At 40.8% G+C, this 18,540-nt stretch overlaps 1 protein-coding gene across 3 annotated transcripts in view; it reads right to left on the bottom strand.

Moving 5' to 3' along the window:
- The window catches only part of MND1 (meiotic nuclear divisions 1), a 42,245-nt gene extending 24,706 nt beyond the window's left edge, over positions 1 to 17,539 (bottom strand). The window contains exons 1-4 of one of the 3 annotated variants that reach the window (XM_039700115.1): positions 17,486 to 17,539; positions 15,345 to 15,410; positions 14,487 to 14,544; positions 12,738 to 12,886 (exon numbers count right to left, since the gene is read on the bottom strand). In XM_039700115.1, the coding sequence (XP_039556049.1) occupies positions 12,738 to 12,886; positions 14,487 to 14,544; positions 15,345 to 15,410; positions 17,486 to 17,488 (276 nt within the window). In that variant the 5' untranslated portion in view covers positions 17,489 to 17,539. Of the gene's footprint in view, positions 1 to 12,737; positions 12,887 to 14,486; positions 14,545 to 15,344; positions 15,411 to 16,643; positions 16,965 to 17,214; positions 17,428 to 17,485 lie in introns of those variants that run through there. The other 2 variants (XM_039700117.1, XM_039700116.1) reach the window with 2 other exon arrangements.
- Positions 17,540 to 18,540: the final 1,001 nt, after the last annotated feature.

Raw genomic sequence — 18,540 nt, 5'->3', positions numbered from 1 at the left:
AATGTTCAAGAACTCTCTTCTCTTTATGCATGATATAAATTTTACCAAAAAATGTTTTTTAATACAATCTTTCAAAGAGTCAATTCAAAACCTGGGAGAGGATAGGGAATAAACTCAATTTTCTGGAGAAAAAGGATCACAGAATTGGTCATATTGGAAGGGACCACAGTGGATCATCTGGTTCGATGTCCCTGCCCAAGCAGGGTTGCCCTAGAGCACATCGCACAGGATTTTATCCAGACTGCTCTTGAATACTGCTGTGTTGCTTTCCAGCAGGTCAGCCCCTAGCCTGTGTTGGTGCATGGTGTTTTTCCTCCCTTGAGTGCAGGACCCTGTGTTTGTCCCTGTTGAATTCCAGAAGGTGGCCAGATGTAATTTTAGATGGGACTTGGCCTTTCAAGTCTCATTCCTACTTCTCCTGACCACCTCTCAATACTCGCTCCAAGTGGCTTGGCCTTGCTTCTGTCTCTTAGAAACTTTTTGCTTTTACTTGAGTAACAACAGCAGGTCCTTATTCATCTATGGTGGTTTCTTGTGCCCTTGGCCTGACTTCTTTCTCATTGGGATGTACCATTCTTGAGCCTGGAAGAAGTGAGCCTTGATCATCAACCAACTCTCCTGGACCCCTCTTCCCTGCAAGGCCTGGTTCCCATGGGATTCTTCCAAGAATATCCCTAAAGAGGCTAAAGTTAGTTCACCTAAAGTCCATGGTCATCATCTTTCTTGCCATCCTGCTACCTCTTCATCCAACACTGACGTCTACAATCTTGTGGTCACTGCAGCCAAGGCTGCCCCCAAACTTCACATCTCCACAAGACTTCCTTGTTAGTTACTATGAGGTCAGTCAGCACATCATTCCTTGTGGGATCCTCTACAACCTGTGGCAGGAAGTTATTGTCAATGCTTTCCAGAAAGCTCCTGGACTCACTGCGTATTGTTGTACAGCTTCTCCAACAGATGTCAGGGTACTTAAATGTCCCCCACAAGAACCAAGGCCTGTGGCTTTAAGACTTGCTGCTAATTGCCTGTAGAAGGCCTCATCCCCATCTCCTCTTGATCAGGCAGCCTGCAGCACATACCCACAACAGCATCCCTCTTTCCACTCTGCTCTTTTATCCTGAGCCATAAGCTCTTGACTCCCTCATCATGCTCATTAAGACAGAGCTGAATACATTCCCTTTCCCCCATAACACATCATATTTGCTATTCAAAATAAAAGGATGGTACACTGATTATTTTAAGTAAATAACATTTGCTCCAAAACATCATACTACTAATCCTGTCAATGTGTAAGTTCTGTCTTTTTTAAGAGGGACCAAGAGATAACAAGAGTGAATTCTTAAGTTTAGCACTATAAATATGTCAGTGATTAAAAAAAAGTATCTGACACTCATGCTGTATGAGTGGAGGTTTTTTTCAGGGGACTAAACTGAAAATATATCTGACTCTCCATACAATTGTTTGACAAAGCACTACAAAGACTCTCAAAAACTAGTAATTCTTAAGTTAGATCTCTGCACTCATAAGCAGTATTTCTATGTTTTGCCAGAGTATCCATGTGGGAAAAACTGATTTACTTGTCCTTCCCACAAACACAATTCATTTTGCATTTCAATATTAAATTTAGGTCTATAATCCTGATTTAGTTAACATGCTAACAGATGAGAGCAAGTTGAAATATGATACAGTAAATTAGGCATGGCTCTGTTCTCAGGTCGCGTTGACTATGAGTCCTGATTTTTTTCTGGCAAATGGAATAAAATGTGGGGTATTCAGAAGACACAAATTAAAAATTCCCCCTCCATAGGAACTTTCACCCATCCATATGAAGGTTCAAATGTACAAACCTGATATTGTTACCTACAATTATTTTTAAAATATTACTATACAGCAAATCCTTCTCCATTAAAACTACTTTAATTCAATTATTTTTCATCTGTTTAGATTTGCCATAATAATTAAGTTAATTTAGAGAAAATGTCTTGCCAAGAGCTTTTGTTTTTGCTTCATTCATTTGCAACACCATTTGATAAGTAGTGGTTACACACCAAAAAATAACTGCTCGAGGCCAACCTCCTTAAAAGACAAAAGGTGAAAGAAACAGTTGTGCAGGCTCAATGAAAGAACTGAATTTCTGTGGCTGCTTTCAGAGTTGGCGTAATTGGCACGACCTGAGGGACAGATGGCTGTCTACTCAGATACAAATATCATGTATGCCCCAATCAACCTAAAAACACCAACAAAAAACCAGCTGAAACACCTCATTCAACGCTGTTTCACAAATGCAAGCAATCTAATAAGGAAAGCTGAAAGAACTTCAAAAGACATTCACATGACTGACAGAACTACAGGAAATTTTCATACCTGGATATGAAGGATATGCTTGTTACTGAATATTAGCGTATTTTATAAACCTACAGTGTCCAAGGTGGTAGTTAATAGGTCTGTTCAAGGCAGGAAGAACACAGAAAGATGTTTTCCCTTGGAAAGAAAGGGAGGGAACTAAGAGAAGTTCAATTTTTCCCTAAAGGGTTTTTAAAGATTGCTATCCAAAGCAGCTGGACCATACACTGACAAAGCCTTCAGGGACTAAGTAGAGACAGGCACAAGTTAAAACACAATATTCATGCAATATTCCCTGAGCTCACATCTGCTTAAAGGCTTTAAAAACCAAATCAAACTTTATTCCACTGCCTTCTAGAAATGCCCAAATTCTACATGAGATATTATCAGTAAAATAATAAACCTCAGTAAAATACATCTATCAAACTTCAGAGTTTTGACAGCAGTTTTACATATTGACTCTTTATGCCAATTTTGTCATTTTTGAGTAATGCTTAGACAGATCACCCAGTCATCTCCAATTCTTGATAAAAAGAAGAGTCTTTCCATGTGTTCAAAAATAATGAGCTGTTTGGCTGTGACAAGAAAGACCTTTTCCTCTAAAGCCTCCTTGTATCAAAATAACTTAACACATTTTGGTTTTATACTCTGGGTTTTTTGCTTAGTTTTTCTTTAATTTTACTCCTTTCATAAAAGGAAAATTCTATGAAGTGAGACTTTTACAATTGCTTGCTAGTAGCTCATTTCTGCATGCATGTTAATTTTATAAAGTAAAATACGCTATATTAATTGAATTAAATGACTTTAAGGTGAAGGTCAAAGTTTACATTAAATAGAGCTACAATTCACTGTGTCCATCAAACCCAGCTTTGAAAGTAGTATTGACTGCCTATCATCAGGCTGGAAGCTTCTGGCCTTACAGTACAGGCAAACTTCCAGACAGCACAGAACATTTAAGCCTTTAAAGTTTCTTGGGATGCTGCTTTTCTGCTGAACTGCCACTCCCACTGGCCATTCTGACCATGGGGCACAGGGAGATGTGCAGGGCTGTGTCTCTGCTGGACCTGACTGGGCTTCTGCAGTGAGAGCCCTGTTTTCACTTCCAGTTTCTTTTCATTTCAGATTAACAATTTCACTGCAATGCCAGGAATGGAGCTACCAGCCAGAGTGCAAACCTCTTCAAAAAGGTAAACTGTGTGATGATATTACCTAAATAATTCAGTGTCACACACAACCCTGTTTGAAAAACCTAGTGGTTTTCCTGCATTATATCAGAATAAATATCAATATATCCTTTGTAGTATAGTAGGACTCTTCCTTCAAACCTACATTAAATTCTTTAGAGTTATTACAGAGACAGTTTTTTTAAAATTGCTCTTAAATCATGCCAATTTTACCTTATGCTTATCAAGAAGGAAGGAAAGGAAAACCTACATTTCCATTTGCCATCATGCTAATTACATATTAACAGTAAAAGGAAAAGCATGAAATTCAGCTAATGAACACCAAATTATAAAGTTGCTTAATTCCAACAGAAGCCTCCAGAGCACTGTATTTTTAGAAATCTACCATGACAGCAGTAACTAAGCATACTCTCCAGGGCTTTGTAGCATGCCATAAAACATAATTCCAGAAGGCTCTAATAAGCTACAGCATTAGAAGAGTCTTCTCTGATGGACATTTTAGGACATAGTAAATGTAGAACCATTTTAAGATATCACCTTTTTCAAGTGCAAGATGCAGAAGTAACAAAAATTGTGGACTATTCTAATAAAATTTTATTAGCATTTTCCAGGGGACTAATAGAGGGAATAAGCCTTACAGGATCAACGAACAAATGGGCACAGATGTAATCAACATATCGACAACGTTTAAATTATGCAAATTCTCAGCTTCTTGCCCTAATTGCTATAGCTCCCCCTGGATGGTTTGAAGTGAGTTAGTCATACCATACCAGCTCTGCAGTAAGCCATTTCTTTTTGAGTCTGGTCCTTCAGTTCAAATAAAATGTACACATCAGTGAAAGCCAAAAGGCTGAACATGGGAAGGGTCACTAATTGTCTCTGTTGGGACAGTAATTACTGTGCAAGAAAAATACAGAGTGAGTCAGCACAGAATGGAATCACGTAGCTCACTAGGGCTGCAGATTATCAAAATGGTCAGGGCAATCCAAGGAAGGATAACTAACTAACTAACTAGAAAGCTAAATGACACATCCTGAAATAAGAGGGAAAAAAGGAGGCTCAGTATGCATATGGGAAGACTGCTCTAACAGCTTAGTCAACACACTGGGATCCTGCCTACATGTTACAGAATAATAGAATAGTAAGAGTTGGAAGGGATCTTAAAGACCATCCAGTCCCAAATACCTCTGCCATGAGCAGGGACACGTCCCACTAGACCATATTGCTCAAGGCTTTATAATGGCATTAAAAGAAAGACCTCTTCAGCCATCAGAATTTTATTTTTCCTGGAAAGGAAGATTTAATATATTTTCTGCAACCTAAAAAAATTAAATCGTAAGCACACATATGTCTAAATTACTGAATGAGAAGAATGTCTAAATAAGTAATTCCTAACACAAGTCACATGCATTAGTTCTGACTTGCGGTTCTGCAAACGTCGTTCTCTGGTTTAGAGGACAATTCTTTAAGCATGCCACCTACTCACTAAAAATAATAAAACATATATGAAAAAGATAGTGCTAAGCTTTCTAAATGTATTATAGCAAAGCTGAAGATCATGATAAATCTTAAGACATTTTATGCCCACAACTCCTTTTTTTTCAATAAATAGACAAATAATTTTTAAAAACACACTGAATACAGCTTTTCAATGGATAATGTGAAAATATTACACTACAAAAATAAACTGTTCAATCAAAAGCCATGGATTCCAACGGTGTTGCACATGTACCTCTAGGAATAGCTCATCACTACTGAGAGGCAAAAAAACCCAAAACAGTGAGAGCCTGCATTCAGAACTATGAGAGGCTGAAAACTGTAACAGAGACCTGAGGTGTGTGAGGAGCTCCGCTAAGAGCTGATGCTGCACCATCTGCTGAGGACATTTCTACAAAACAATGCCAAAAGCTTGCTCCACAGAACTAGGTCCCACAGGCTCTCCCTGCTGATGCAAAGCTCCATCCAGGGCACAAAACTAGTCCAGTATTTACAGCAACATCACCCGACTTCAAGCACTATCAGGCCTGCTATTCCCCACTGCACATCTGCCACCTCCAGGGATTTGTACCTCAGTTCAGGATTGGTTACTTTTAGGCAGCCACTGCTGAGCACTTGTACTTAACTGCAGTGCAGGATGAACCTCCAAACCATGTGGAAATACCCTGACAATTGAGTGAGTCAATGGGATGAAGGAGGAGGCTGCTCACACAGGAACAATGGGGACAGCAGAAGTTTCCTGAGCTTCAGTCAGTGGTCTCAAGCAGATTTATTCAGCAACTTTCCAGTCATGGTATTTAAGGAGGAAAAATATATCTAAAAGGATACAAATAAACCAAGCTGCATCTTGAAAAAACTTTCTGATGGTTAAAACTCAATTTTTTTTTGTGTACATCCTAAACAAAGAAGGTTCTCTCCTTTTACTTGTGTTGTCAGATATCTTCAGGAGGCTTCTAGCCAGATTACTCATAATATAAATATTTTTTCCATTAACTATTTTCAAACAATGTGCTTTCCCAACATAAGCATTTCCTAATATCCTAATACAACATTCCCTTCACTGCTTTTTTACTAAAATAAATTCTTTCACTTTTCATATTTCAATGCTCATTAGTACAAACACAATTTAATACATGTGAAGTCACTTGATTTCAACAAGTTCATTCCTGGCCAGAGGGTGGGGTTTGTTGAGTTGTTTTTTTTTTTTTTTTTTTTAAACCAGTTGGCAAATGTGAGCCAGGACGTACCCAGTGCAAAATCTCCCCTTGGTTCAATATATGAGTCATGGGAAGTGAAAATCCCTCCTTTTACCAGCCCTAGGGCAGGGATTTAAGGAATGAAGCATCAACTAATCTTTTCTACCTTAACTAACAGTGGCCCAATGCAATGCTTAGTGGGAGAAAAACATTGCCAGAAACTCTCAAGTCTCTTGCAACCTAAAAAAATTAAATCGTAAGCACACATATGTCTAAATTACTGAATGAGAAGAATGTCTAAATAAGTAATTCCTAACACAAGTCACATGCATTAGTTCTGACTTGCGGTTCTGCAAACGTCGTTCTCTGGTTTAGAGGACAATTCTTTAAGCATGCCATCTACTCACTAATAATAAAATATATATGAAAAAGATAGTGCTAAGCTTTCTAAATGTATTATAGCAAAGCTGAAGATCATGATAAATCTTAAGACATTTTATGCCCACAACTCCTTTTTTTTCAATAAATAGACAAATAATTTTTAAAAACACACTGAATACAGCTTTTCAATGGATAATGTGAAAATATTACACTACAAAAATAAACTGTTCAATCAAAAGCCATGGATTCCAACGGTGTTGCACATGTACCTCTAGGAATAGCTCATCACTACTGAGAGGCAAAAAAACCCAAAACAGTGAGAGCCTGCATTCAGAACTATGAGAGGCTGAAAACTGTAACAGAGACCTGAGGTGTGTGAGGAGCTCCGCTAAGAGCTGATGCTGCACCATCTGCTGAGGACATTTCTACAAAACAATGCCAAAAGCTTGCTCCACAGAACTAGGTCCCACAGCCTCTCCCTGCTGATGCAAAGCTCCATCCAGGGCACAAAACTAGTCCAGTATTTACAGCAACATCACCCGACTTCAAGCACTATCAGGCCTGCTATTCCCCACTGCACATCTGCCACCTCCAGGGATTTGTACCTCAGTTCAGGATTGGTTACTTTTAGGCAGCCACTGCTGAGCACTTGTACTTAACTGCAGTGCAGGATGAACCTCCAAACCATGTGGAAATACCCTGACAATTGAGTGAGTCAATGGGATGAAGGAGGAGGCTGCTCACACAGGAACAATGGGGACAGCAGAAGTTTCCTGAGCTTCAGTCAGTGGTCTCAAGCAGATTTATTCAGCAACTTTCCAGTCACGGTATTTAAGGAAAAAAAATATATCTAAAAGGATACAAATAAACCAAGCTGCATCTTGAAAAAACTTTCTGATGGTTAAAACTCAATTTTTTTTTGTGTACATCCTAAACAAAGAAGGTTCTCTCCTTTTACTTGTGTTGTCAGATATCTTCAGGAGGCTTCTAGCCAGATTACTCATAATATAAATATTTTTTCCATTAACTATTTTCAAACAATGTGCTTTCCCAACATAAGCATTTCCTAATATCCTAATACAACATTCCCTTCACTGCTTTTTTACTAAAATAAATTCTTTCACTTTTCATATTTCAATGCTCATTAGTACAAACACAATTTAATACATGTGAAGTCACTTGATTTCAACAAGTTCATTCCTGGCCAGAGGGTGGGGTTTGTTGAGTTGTTTTTGTTTTTTTTTTTTTAAACCAGTTGGCAAATGTGAGCCAGGACGTACCCAGTGCAAAATCTCCCCTTGGTTCAATATATGAGTCATGGGAAGTGAAAATCCCTCATTTTACCAGCCCTAGGGCAGGGATTTAAGGAATGAAGCATCAACTAATCTTTTCTACCTTAACTAACAGTGGCCCAATGCAATGCTTTGTGGGAGAAAAACATTGCCAGAAACTCTCAAGTCTCTTGGTCATGAGTATGTTGAATCAAGCACAGGAAACAACACAAAATGTCCATCCTGTATCCTGCTCTACAAAGATGCTGTTCCATCTTCGATGTGGTTCAAAGTGACACCATTTTGCTCTTAGCAGCTCTAACAGTTTTGGCTGTTAAACTTTCCCTTGCGAAAGCCTTGGAACACAAAAGATTAACCCACAAGAGAGCAACACCATGAGAAATAAAAAAAAATAACAATACAGTGAAATGAACAGCTTTAAATTGAACAGTGAAATGAACAACACCACACAGAGGAAACCGAACAAACTGGTTGTTTTCCCAATCGCTCATATACTGTCAATAGTTGCACTAACAACCACAACATCTTTGAAGTGCTTAATATTTCAGGTCCCTCTCAGCACAGATGCAAGTGTTTTGCCCAAGACACAGATGAAAAAATGAAAGAAAATCTAAGCCGAATCTGTTTATACTAAGGCTATGTCAGAAAGATTTCTCTTTTCCTCACTCACAACTGTTATACCAAGAATAAACATCTTATTTTGTCAAACTATAACTGATCATAGGTAACTCCAGGCTTCTGAATCAAACAGCCAAAAAAATATTGATAAAGACCACAACATTTCACCTTTTCTTAGGGAAGGAAGACTAACCCTCAGTTAGCTTCAAAACCCCTCAGATGCTTCAAAAGCTCTCTTGACAGATGAGGTTGCATTAAAATTTTCTTCATTCATAAACATTGTTAAAACATTATTTCTCAGTCCACACCCTCATTCTTTCACCTCTCACACCTGTACCCAATCTAAGCAAATGAAACTTCCACATGCAAACAAACCAAATGTATAAACCCGTCTCACCAAAATGCAGCTTCCAACATATTTCACTTTTTCAGCTGTCCTCTTCCCAGATGCATAAGGATAATCAAGAGGTGAAGAATAAGCACCTGACAGAAGGCATAAACCTTTAGGAGCAACCACGCCACTGCAAAACAAATCAATACAAAATCCAAAGGGACCTACTTAGCAATTCTCACTGTGGGAGCTATTGGAGGAAATAGCTCTAGCAGATGCTACACAAACTAAAGACATTTGCTATCCTCGCTTTTCAGGAAAACAGGAAGAGGCCCAAGCAGTAACTTGGGGTTAGAGGGCACCACCAAGATCCTAATTAGATCAGCACAAGATCTGCCACATATACAGCTCAGGGATTAGTGCCCCTCTCCAAACATCTGCCTCCACAAAAGCAAGCCAAATGATGGGGTCAGGCAGGGAAGCTGTCAAAAGAAACTTAAGCATTGTTTTTAATTGTGGTGTCTCTGCACACTGATCATGTAATAAATCCTTCCTGGAAAAAGTCTGGAATACACAGAACCCCTGTGAAGTGCAGCTTAAAACATCCAGACAAAACTGGCTTGATCTTCATTATGAATACCAAGCCAGACTTCTTTGCTTCTGCATCTCCAAGATGGGGTGTGGCTTAATAATCACTAAAAAACCTGAAACAAAATAATTGCTTCAAGAACAGCTCCTTAAACAGTCTTCCACAATCACAAGCTCTGTAAAATGCAGAATGCTATGAGCAGCCTGGCTGTAATGTTCTGAAGTACCAATGTAGGCAGGCAAAAGGTCCTGTAGCAGGCCCAACTTGTCAAACATAAGCCTCAGTGCTGTGAATTAGTAGGAGAATTTGCATCATGAAGAAGCCTGTTCTGTTCCTCCACATTGTTTTCTAATGACAATTCAGCATTTGAGATCACTCCTTTCCCTTGACTATTTATCCATGCCCTCAGGAAAAAAAGATAATGCCTCCTGGTAAAAAGCCTTAATTGCAGCATGAACTGAACTGCTGGATTTTAATACATGCTTTAAGTAAGGCAGTCTGTGGCTTTTAACTGCAAAACAAAGAGACCGACTCATGTAGTTAACAATCAATCTGGACAAGACACAGAGAAAACACATCTCTCAGCATGCCACAAGCTCTATGTGGGAATGATCAAAGCCAAGCAACATGCAACAGAAATGGTACTATAGCTGACTTTTCCTCTGCTTTGTATGTTCTGACAAGAAGTTTTGTGACAGTCAGTGACTAGATTTAGAAGTCCTTAAGAAAATCTGTATGTGTGCACATCAAGAAGAGTACAAACACCAAAAGAGCTAATTTGAACTCGCAGACAAAACCTGTTATCATCTTGTAAAAACGTTCAGAGAGCTTCTCATTGAAAATGCCACCTTTCCCCTGTGTCAACAGAGAAGTTATTTTCAGCTAGTGAAAATGCTTTTCCCCGAAATGCTGAAATATTTCCAGTCTCATCAGAAAAGCAAGGTAATGAAAAGAAGTACTTTTGAAGACTCATACCATCATCTAAAGAGAGCTCTCATATCAATAAGCCCCTATGTCAGGGGCAGGGTGCAGTTTGCAAATAAGGTTCTGGTAATAAAACTATTTCTGGAACAGTTTTATATGGCAGAATTGTTCATATCAGAATAGTATATTTCTATATAGAAGCAACATCACAAATCAATAACTACATGCCTATTACACTTTCACAATAACAGATGTGTTTGTGTAAGTGAAAGTACATTTAAAGCAGTCCAGCATATTTCTGTAGGCAATTCCTGGATACTTACTATGGAGCACATTAGGCAGATTCTGCAAGACATTCCAAGGAAGATATTCATCAGGGAATGCCAGAGACCTGCTTGACCAATTATGTTCAAAATTCACAATGGGACTAGACCCAAGGGCAAGGACAACAAATACAACTCCTTCTTTCAGCTACTTGGCTATAATATGGAGCGTGAGCAACAACAAAAAGGATCCAAGAGCAAATCATTTACATTCAATGAAACAGTGGCACCAGGGAGTTTGGTGAACAGAGCAAGAGTTTTGGAATGTATTTGTTCAGTTTCTCAGTTGGCAATTTATGTGCTGGCAGAGCAAGTAGTCTTGTCTAAAACTTGTGTGAATGTACTAATAAGTTGAGTAATTTTACTAGGAAGTTCAGTTCCAAGTCACTGCAGAGTTAAACTAATCTGTTTCAGACAAATGAAACTCCACTGGAGTAAAAGCAGTGCATTGTTACTACCAGTCTATAAAAATCAATTTAAGTCCAATTGTGCCAGATTAAGTCCATGCCTGAAAACAGTAAAACCATATTCAGCTAAGTCAAGCTCCCTTTTCAATTCAAGATGGGGGGAAAAAGCATTTTTCTTTTGATTATTTTGATGTAACTGTATGAATATAAAGAAATAGCTGAAGTTGACAACACTGTACATAAGACAGCAATGCTTGAGATTCATTCAGAGCCATGCCTGAAAAAATTAATGGCTGTAAAAATGTTCAGATGCTACCCGCAAATCTGCATTAATTCATATGATTCCTTGAAGAACATAATGCTAAATAATCAAGGGAAGAGTTGGCAGTGCTGTGGTACAATCACACCACATGGTCTCAAAAAGCTCATTTGCTCATCTTGTTATCTTATTCTCCCATCGCAAATAAACTGATGAATAGATGATTTCCCACTCCCATTAGAAGCAGAAAGAAAGACAGTTCCCAAAAAGTAGGAAAGAACCAGATCCACAGACAGCAATGCTGCAACAAAAGATGCCCAGCTCCTCTGAAGAAGAGCCTCTTCTGTCTCCTGCTGTCCTCTGCCCTGGCGAGGCCTCCTCAGGAGCGCTCTGCCCTGTTCTGGGCTCCCCAGTTCAAGAAAGAGAAGCAGCTACTGGAGAGGGTCCAGCAGAGGGGTATGGAGGTGAGGACAGAACTGGAGTATCTCTCTGATGAGGAAAGGCTGAGGGAGCTAGACCAGTGGAGCCTGAAGAAGAGATAACTTTACAGAAGACAGGGGACCTTATCAATAGAAATACCTTAAGGGCAGGTGCCCAGAGCATGGAGCCAGACTCCTTACAGTGAGGCCCAGCAAAAAGACAAGGGGCAACTGGCACAAACACAAAGTTCTATATAAATAAGAGGAAAAACTTCTTTCCTTTGAGGGTGACAGAGCACTGGAACAGACTGCCCAGGGAGGTCATCAGTTCTCCTCTGGAGATACTCCAGATCCACCTGCACATTATCATGTGCAACCTGCTCCCACGTTCATGGGTGAACCTGCTTTAGCAGGGAATTGGACCAGATGTCCACAGGTCCCTTCCAACCCCAACCATTCCTTGATTCTGTGATTCATGATCAATTTGCTCTTTTCTCCTACTAAAAGCGCAGTATGGCATTACAGAAGTGCTCACAAATTAAGCCACCAATAAAGGCAGATGAAAACACAATGGCCTAAGTAGAGACCACTGCTTCATCTACTCAGGTTATGCATTGCAGCTGTCATCACTCTTAAGTTATTACCTCATGATAGCCTACATTATATAAAAGACACAAAAACATGCTACCTTTGAGTCCTTAAATGATACTTTGCATCATGACTAGCACACTTACAGCAGCAAGTAGACAAAGCTTTCTCAAGCTCCAGTAAGAACCTCCAAAGTTTTCCTTAGATAACAGTAAGATAATGGCAATGCCCTACCATGAGTGACAGATAATTCCTACAGTAAAATCTCTGTGTGTGGACATGTACATTTGTACACATGAGAGATATAAACAAGAATGACAAGGAGGTATAAGAAAAAGCAAACTCATTCAGATGATAAACAAGTATTTTTCGTAAAACAGATTTACCTGAGACTCCAACTCTTCCAATTTACGCTTCCTGGCATGAAGAGCTTTACTTGGAAAAGCCCAGAAATAATTAGAAGTTCCAATTCTATCAGTATCCACCATGCCATCATCAACAAGGCTCTGCAGAATCTCTTTCACTGACATCGAGGCTAATAAAAGCAAAAATGTAAAATCAGAACTGCATAGCTGCAGGACTATGGAGAATTATGAATAACACAAACTACTGTCTACAATCATCTGTATTCTCCTCCAGTGTCAGCTAGCTGGAAGATTTCACAAGGACAAACATGCCCAAAGCTTCACTTGAAGGAATGAATCTCTCTGAAACCAGCAGTTTGCTCCGAAACGCTCTTATTCTGCACATCTGCTACCAGATGTTTGCAAAAAACACTGCTCAGGAGTATTGCACAAAATACATGCATGTTACACCACAGTACCATAACAAACCCATGAGAGGTATCTGAGAAGTTGTCCTGCAATCTTAATTCTAACTTGGATTCACTTGTTTAAGTTTCTTGATTGGGAGTGTAATTATATTTCACTTTGTAATGCTTAACAAAGTATTTCATAGCAGCAGAGGCACTAAAGCCATCTGTCTACAGACTTGGGAAGGACAGATTCTAATTATATTCACTTCCAATATAAAACATCATTTACACTCACAAACATGAACATTTCTGAACACAACTGATCATCTCCTTTCAAACACGTGGTATAATTCACCATTTAAAAAAAACGGTCCCTGTTCAACAAAGCTAAGTAGTTATGTTATCCTCAGGTGCTGCAGATATAAAGACTTTTGAGCTCAATTATGGGTTTTGGTACCTGATGTTCAATTTCAAGACTACAGGGGGCCCATAACTTTTGGAAGTTATAGGCTGGATGCCAGGATGGGAACAGCTTAGTAATTTTTCTTTTCAGAGTAGCTGGGGCTTGGATTGTGTGGCTAAATGCCTTCAGATGCAGAGGCAGGATGAATTTGCATTATTCAAAGGTGTTAATGGCTTTACAAACTTTAAACTCAATTTTACTGCAAATTACAACTAAACATATGCATTGACAAAACAATCAAGACAGCATCACAACTCTTCAGAAGCCTACAAATGCCTCTGTTAGCTGCTGACACAACTGAAAAACTCTGCTTGTGATGTTCACATCTGCAGTTCTCTCAGCAAGTTCATTTGCTCTTGCGGTGCCACCAAGATAAGCTAGAGAAGGACAGTGGTATCTACCAAACATTATGCTTTGCCTCCCTTTTGTCAATGAGCATAGAAGGAAAACTAATAAGGAACATACAAAACAATCCAAGAGGACAGATAAATCCTCTTGGACCTAATCTTAAACCAACAGATCTCATAAGGAAGGTTTTTATAGAAAAGACAAACCCCTTCAATTTATAGCTGTCCAGCCATTTTTGGAGGGGAAAAGCTCAAGAGCACACTGCCCATGTATATTTGGACTAGCATTTTAAATATTTGTGATATTACAGGCAGATATTTAATACCTGAGTGCAAACAATGATTTCATACACTGAAAGTCACTGCAAGTCAGGCAGCTCAGAGTGTAAGCAAGCCCCCATCCCATGTCACTTTAACACTACAGCCCTGCCACTGACCAGTCTCCCATTCTAGCTGCATTTTCCATTATTAAAATCACAAACCTAAGACTGTAGCCAGGAAAATTTACACTGTAGGACCCATCCCAAAAATGATTACTTGCTCAAGAGAAATAACTTCTATAAACACTTACTAATCCCTTTTTCTTTTGGAGCAATCTTCTCTAGATCCTTCAACTGGAAGACATCTTTCTGTGCAAAACATAAAAGACATTTCAGTTCCAAATGACAGCATCATCTAAGCCCGAGTGATTTTTACACTAAATCAATGCCAACAAAAGCAAGTAGGAAATACTGTATGTTTTGGTTTTGCTTGAGAGCCTGCATATCCCTCAACAGAACTGGAACATTCCGAGAATTAAATAATAAGGAAAACACTATTATTGTAACAAGCCCTGCTCTTTCCTTTGGTGATCTGAAGTCATCATATTTCATCTCAAGATAAGACTATAAAGCCCTTAAATCCCAGGTTAGACTGTCAGCACAGATGCACCATATTGCTCCAGTACTCAAGTGTCGCAGTAGCTTTTCTAAAAGGTAAAACATGGTGTATTACACGTGCCACCAATACAACTGTAGATCAGCTTTTGGATCTCCAGCTTTCTCCTCCACAGGGACCCTTTCCAACTCTGCTCTCAGTTTTTCTAAAGCTCAGATTTCGTTCTCCTCTCATAAAATGCAGCAAGATACTTCCTAATTTCCTGCTGTCCCCTCTTATGGTAAGAGACTCAAAATGAGAAGATGTCCATAGGCAGCACATGAAGAATTTTAACACCACCTGTTCATCTTCATTCCTTGGCTCCACCTGGGGATGAGCCACCTGATCAGAAGTTAAATGAATGAAGTTTTGCCCCTGTAATTTTCACCCTGATGTCACAGGGCATCAGTGAAATGCTTGCTAGGATATAGAGCTCAGCTACATCCCCAGTTAAGCTCCTTTTAGGACCTGTTTTCCCACCAATGTAAATGCAGGACAACTACAAGTTACTTACTGTTTCAAAAAAAATCTCCATCATGCGGGCCCTCTTCTCTTCAAAACTCAGTCCTTTTTTCTTGGACTAGAACAGGGGAAAAAAGAGAAAAATAAACCAAGACATTCAGCCATCAGAATAATTAGTATGCGCTCAGAATTCAAATCTATTTACCTGCAAGTTATATTTGCCATCCTTTAAAATACCTTACCACTAAACTCAGTGTAGAGATTATTTGCAAAGAAGGAGTTTCTCTGAAAGTCTAAGTTCATCTATTAAATGGAGGGACCTACCCTTAAGTTTGGAGACAGTCATTCATATAACCACACCCCACTCCAGCCTCAAGGCTCCTTGGCACGTATCAATCCCAAAATATGAATTTATACCAAAGCGCACAAATGTTTAATAAGTCTTAAAAAGATAAGGAGTACCTTCTGTTTGGTTTAGTTTGTTTTTTTTTTTAATTGCTTTCTATCTTGTGATATGCAGACAGCAGTGTGAGTTGTAGGCCATTTGGGCTTTTTTAAGGAGTTAAAGAGTATTTTGAGGTATGCCTTTCTTCAAAGGTCCAAACCAATTTCATAATTTCAAGGTCACATTTTAAAAACCATGCTGCTTTTATTTCTTTTCTCTCTGGTTGTGTGACCAAGCATTAAATAATGTGGGTTCAACTACAGGCAAAAGGCAGAAATAGCTATTCACAAGCTAGTATCAACAATACCAAACTGAGAAACAGTCTCCTCTGGTCACTTTCAGAGATGCTATTTTGATGTGCCTCTTATAAAATTAGGGTATCAAATATTTCACAGAGAAATGGAGTTTTATTAATACCATTTAGCATAATCCTCAACAACCCAAAAGCAGCAGCCACAATTTGAATCTGAAATTTCCCCTTGCCCCACTCTCTGATTCACACATTGTGTGCATCTACAAAAAAGGGAAAGGGGGATGGAAAGGGCCAAATAGGATGTTGGCAGAAAAGGTCTCATTTTAAAAAACAAACAAAAAAAAGGCATATTGTCACCTATAAAACAGTGGAAGTGGATAGTCTAATAACAAGATACTTTGAGAAAGACATGGTTATGTTTCCAAGTTTCCAACAGAATGGAGTCAACACTATCTTTACTTTTTAATAGCAGTTTCTTTTTAAAAAAGAACACAATCAGGCAGCAAATAACACTTAAACATAGACCAAGAGCAAAATGGCCAGACTGACTTACTTTTAAAAAACAAATATAAAAGCTAGCTTATGCAGCTGCATTAATACACAGACAAGAACAGAGGCAATTTAATATTCTATTTAACAAAGAGCACCATTACTATTTTTTAGGTTCCTTCTCTCCTCTTTTAGCCAGTGATACCCCAGATCAGCACTGCTGTCTCCTGCGATGTCACTATATTGCAGGATGAGAATCTGGAGCTCCTACATTCAAGCAGGAGCACGAACAGAAAGCAGACGGATTATTTAACTTCCACCTCCGGCCTTCTCCAAGAGCCCGGACAGCGCCAGCAGCAGCAGGAACAAACCGCGCAGGGACGTGGAATGGAAGGGGCGCTTCTGGAAGCGTGTGCTTGCAGCTACGCCCCTCGGGCGCCAAGTTCCACACCGCCACTCCAGCAAACAGAGCAAAACAACGAAGCCAAGAGCACTCCCGATGGAGGTTATTGACTTTCACGTTAATTCCTACCTCACTGGCAGGCGTTCCCCACCACAAATATTAACCACGCTACAAGCATCCCTCTCGCTGCCGCTCCCGCGGGCAGACGGAAGAATGCGGTGCTGTGAGCGCACTCGGGCACACCTGCGATCCGCTCTGCCCCGCAGCCAGAGGCTCAGCCTGGCCACACCTGGGCTCCGGGCCTCGGGGGGAGCAGCGGGCACCGTGCCCACCTATGGCCACTCCTCCGGGTGCCGGCTCGTTTACATCGCTCTTCACCAACCCAAAGGCACGGCCCGCGCCGTGCTGCCGCTGCACCCCAGCACCGGCACGGCGGGGCCTCCCCGGAGCGGGAGCCCTGCTCCCCTCAGAGCCACCGGGGCGGGCGGACAGCGGCCGTCACCCGCCAGCACCGTGCTCGCGGCTCCCCCTGCAGCCCCGCAGCCTTTGCGGGCGCCCGGGAAGGAAAGCGGGGCGAGGCGGAGGGCGGGCGGCCCCGCTTACCATGTCGCGGGCGGGCGGCGCGGTTTGATTCCGGCGCCACCGGGCGGGAAGAGGCCGGCGGGAGGGAGGGAGGGAGGGAGGGAGGCCGGGAGGCCGCGTGCGCAGCGCCGCCTGCCGCCCTCACCGCCCTCACGGCAGAGGCTGGGAGGCCGCGTGCGCAGCGCCGCCTGCCGCCCTCACCGCCCTCACCGCCCTCACGGCGGGCGCGGGGTGGCCGCACAGGGCACGGCGGTTTCGTTTTAGTTTTTTTATTTGTTCGTTAATTTTGGTTTGGGTTTTCGTTTGTTGGGGTTTTGTGGGGTTCTTTTTGTTTTCTTGGTTTTTTTTTTTTTTTACCAGCCGGGTGGTGCTGTAGAATAAAACCGAGGGCACAAAAAGAACGCGTTAACCGTGGTCTAACGCCACGCGTATTGTCACAGGAGCCACGGCGTGTGGAAAAATAAAGCCCTCGCTGCCCGTGGAAGGGAAGGGCCCGGCACATCTGGTGTTGCTTGAAACAGTTTTTGTGGGGTTCTTTTTGTTTTCATGGTTTTTTTTTTACCAGCTGGGTGGTGCTGTAGAATAAAACCGAGGGCACAAAAAGAACGGTTTTGTGGGGTTCTTTTTGTTTTCTTGGTTTTTTTTTTTTTTTACCAGCCGGGTGGTGCTGTAGAATAAAACCGAGGGCACAAAAAGAACGCGTTAACCGTGGTGTAACGCCACGCGTATTGTCACAGGAGCCACGGCGTATGGAAAAATAAAGCCCTCGCTGCCTGTGGAAGGGAAGGGCCCGGCACATCTGGTGTTGCTTGAAACAGTTGTTCATTGCGATGGCTGTTCTAGCGACTTTAATTATTGACGGCTTGCTTTAATTATTATTTGTGTTGTAAATCACTTCAGCTGCAGCAAGTTCTGGGAAATTGCTTTGCAACAGCAGTGGCTTCATATCTGCCATACTAAGTCAAGAGTTTAAATACAAGCAAATGAAAACACGCAAGCGGAGATGTTCAGGCAGTTCCTGTGAATATTTTTGATGCCTTTTACAAGGTGACCTCTTCCCTGAAACCTGAAGTTCT

This window comes from Passer montanus, unplaced genomic scaffold (genome assembly GCF_014805655.1).
Source record: "Passer montanus isolate IOZ18808 unplaced genomic scaffold, ASM1480565v1 scaffold14, whole genome shotgun sequence".
Taxonomy (NCBI): Eukaryota; Metazoa; Chordata; class Aves; order Passeriformes; family Passeridae; genus Passer; species Passer montanus.
Note: the sequence above shows the minus strand (reverse complement) of the source record. Positions and strands in the feature narration are given on the sequence as shown.